Source organism: Neopelma chrysocephalum, unplaced genomic scaffold (assembly GCF_003984885.1).
Source record: "Neopelma chrysocephalum unplaced genomic scaffold, ASM398488v2 Primary Assembly neopelma1_92426, whole genome shotgun sequence".
Classification (NCBI taxonomy): Eukaryota; Metazoa; Chordata; class Aves; order Passeriformes; family Pipridae; genus Neopelma; species Neopelma chrysocephalum.
The window spans coordinates 1,270-2,424 of record NW_020921169.1 but is presented as its reverse complement, the minus strand read 5'-3'; the positions used below and the strand labels follow the sequence as shown (position 1 = coordinate 2,424).

Genomic DNA, 1,155 nt, shown 5'->3' with positions numbered 1-1,155 from the left:
CCCCCAAATATCCCACAGGGACCCCCTGAGACCCCCCGGGACCCCCTGAGACCCCCCAATATCCTACACAACACCCTGGGACCCCCCTGAGACCCCCAGTCTGTGCCCGACCCCGATGGGGCTGCACTGCTGTGCTGCACCTTCCAGCCCCTCAACAACAACCTCACCGTGATGAGAGACCCCCTGGGACCCCCTGAGACCCCTCGAGACCCCCCAAATATCCCACAGGAACCCCCCAGATATCTTACACACCACCCCGGGACCCCCAGAGCCCTCTGAGACCCCTCCCCAGGGTGCCCGACCCTGCCAGGGCCGTGCTGCACCTTCCAGCCCCTCAATAACAACCAGGGGTCTCAGGGGGGATTTGGGGGGTCTCAGGATGAGTTTGGGGGTCTCAGGATGGGTTTGGGGGTCTCAGGGGGGGATGTGGTGGCTCACGGTGCCCCCCCCTCTGCCCCCTCAGGTGGGCAGTGCCCGGCACATGGTCTGGATTGTGAACCCAGAGGGGGGTTGGGGGTCTCAGGGTGGGTTTGGGGGCTCAGGGGTCGCTCACGGTGCCCCCCCCGTGCCCCCCCAGGTGGGCAGTGCCCGGCACATGGTGCGGGTAGTGAACATCTCCACGGGGAAGGCGGCGCGGGGGGGCACCGGGCGCCTCCCCGGGAGGGTCCTGGCGCTCTGCTTCGACGCCCCCGGAAGGGTCCTGTGGGCGGGGGACGATCGGGGCTCCGTGTCCTCTTTCCTCTGCGACCCCGGAACAGGTACGGGACTGGGGGGCTCTGGGGGGGCGCTGGGAGGGACCGGGGGGGGGCGGGGGGGCGGCTGGGAGGGGGGGGGGGGGGCTGGGGGGGGGGCGGGGGGGCGATCGGGGCTCCGTGTCCTCCTTCCTCTGCACTGGTACGGCACTGGTACGGGGGTGGGGGGTGCTGGGAGGGACTGGAAACACTGGGACATGGTGGGGGGGTAGTAAAGGGGAACTGGGGGGGCTCTGGGAGGGGTTGGGGGTCACTGGGAGGGGTTGGGGGGCTCTGGAGGGCAGTTCAGAGAAACTGGGGGGCACTGAGAGGGGTTTGGGGGGGCTCTGGGAGGGGCCGGGGGGCGATCGGGGCTCCGTGTCCTCCTTCCTCTGCGACCCCGGTACGGGGGGGGGGGGGGGGG

The 1,155-nt window shown here is 70.5% G+C and overlaps 1 protein-coding gene across 1 annotated transcript in view; it reads left to right on the top strand.

The window, feature by feature from the left end:
* Window positions 1-99: 99 nt before the first annotated feature.
* Window positions 100-1,155, top strand: part of LOC113980114 (WD repeat-containing protein 13-like) — a gene marked incomplete at both ends in the record, with an annotated part of 2,321 nt that continues 1,265 nt past the window's right edge. The window contains 2 exons of the mRNA XM_027707359.1: window positions 100-171; window positions 578-758. Of these exons, the coding sequence (XP_027563160.1) occupies window positions 100-171; window positions 578-758 (253 nt within the window). The remainder of the gene's footprint in view (window positions 172-577; window positions 759-1,155) is intronic.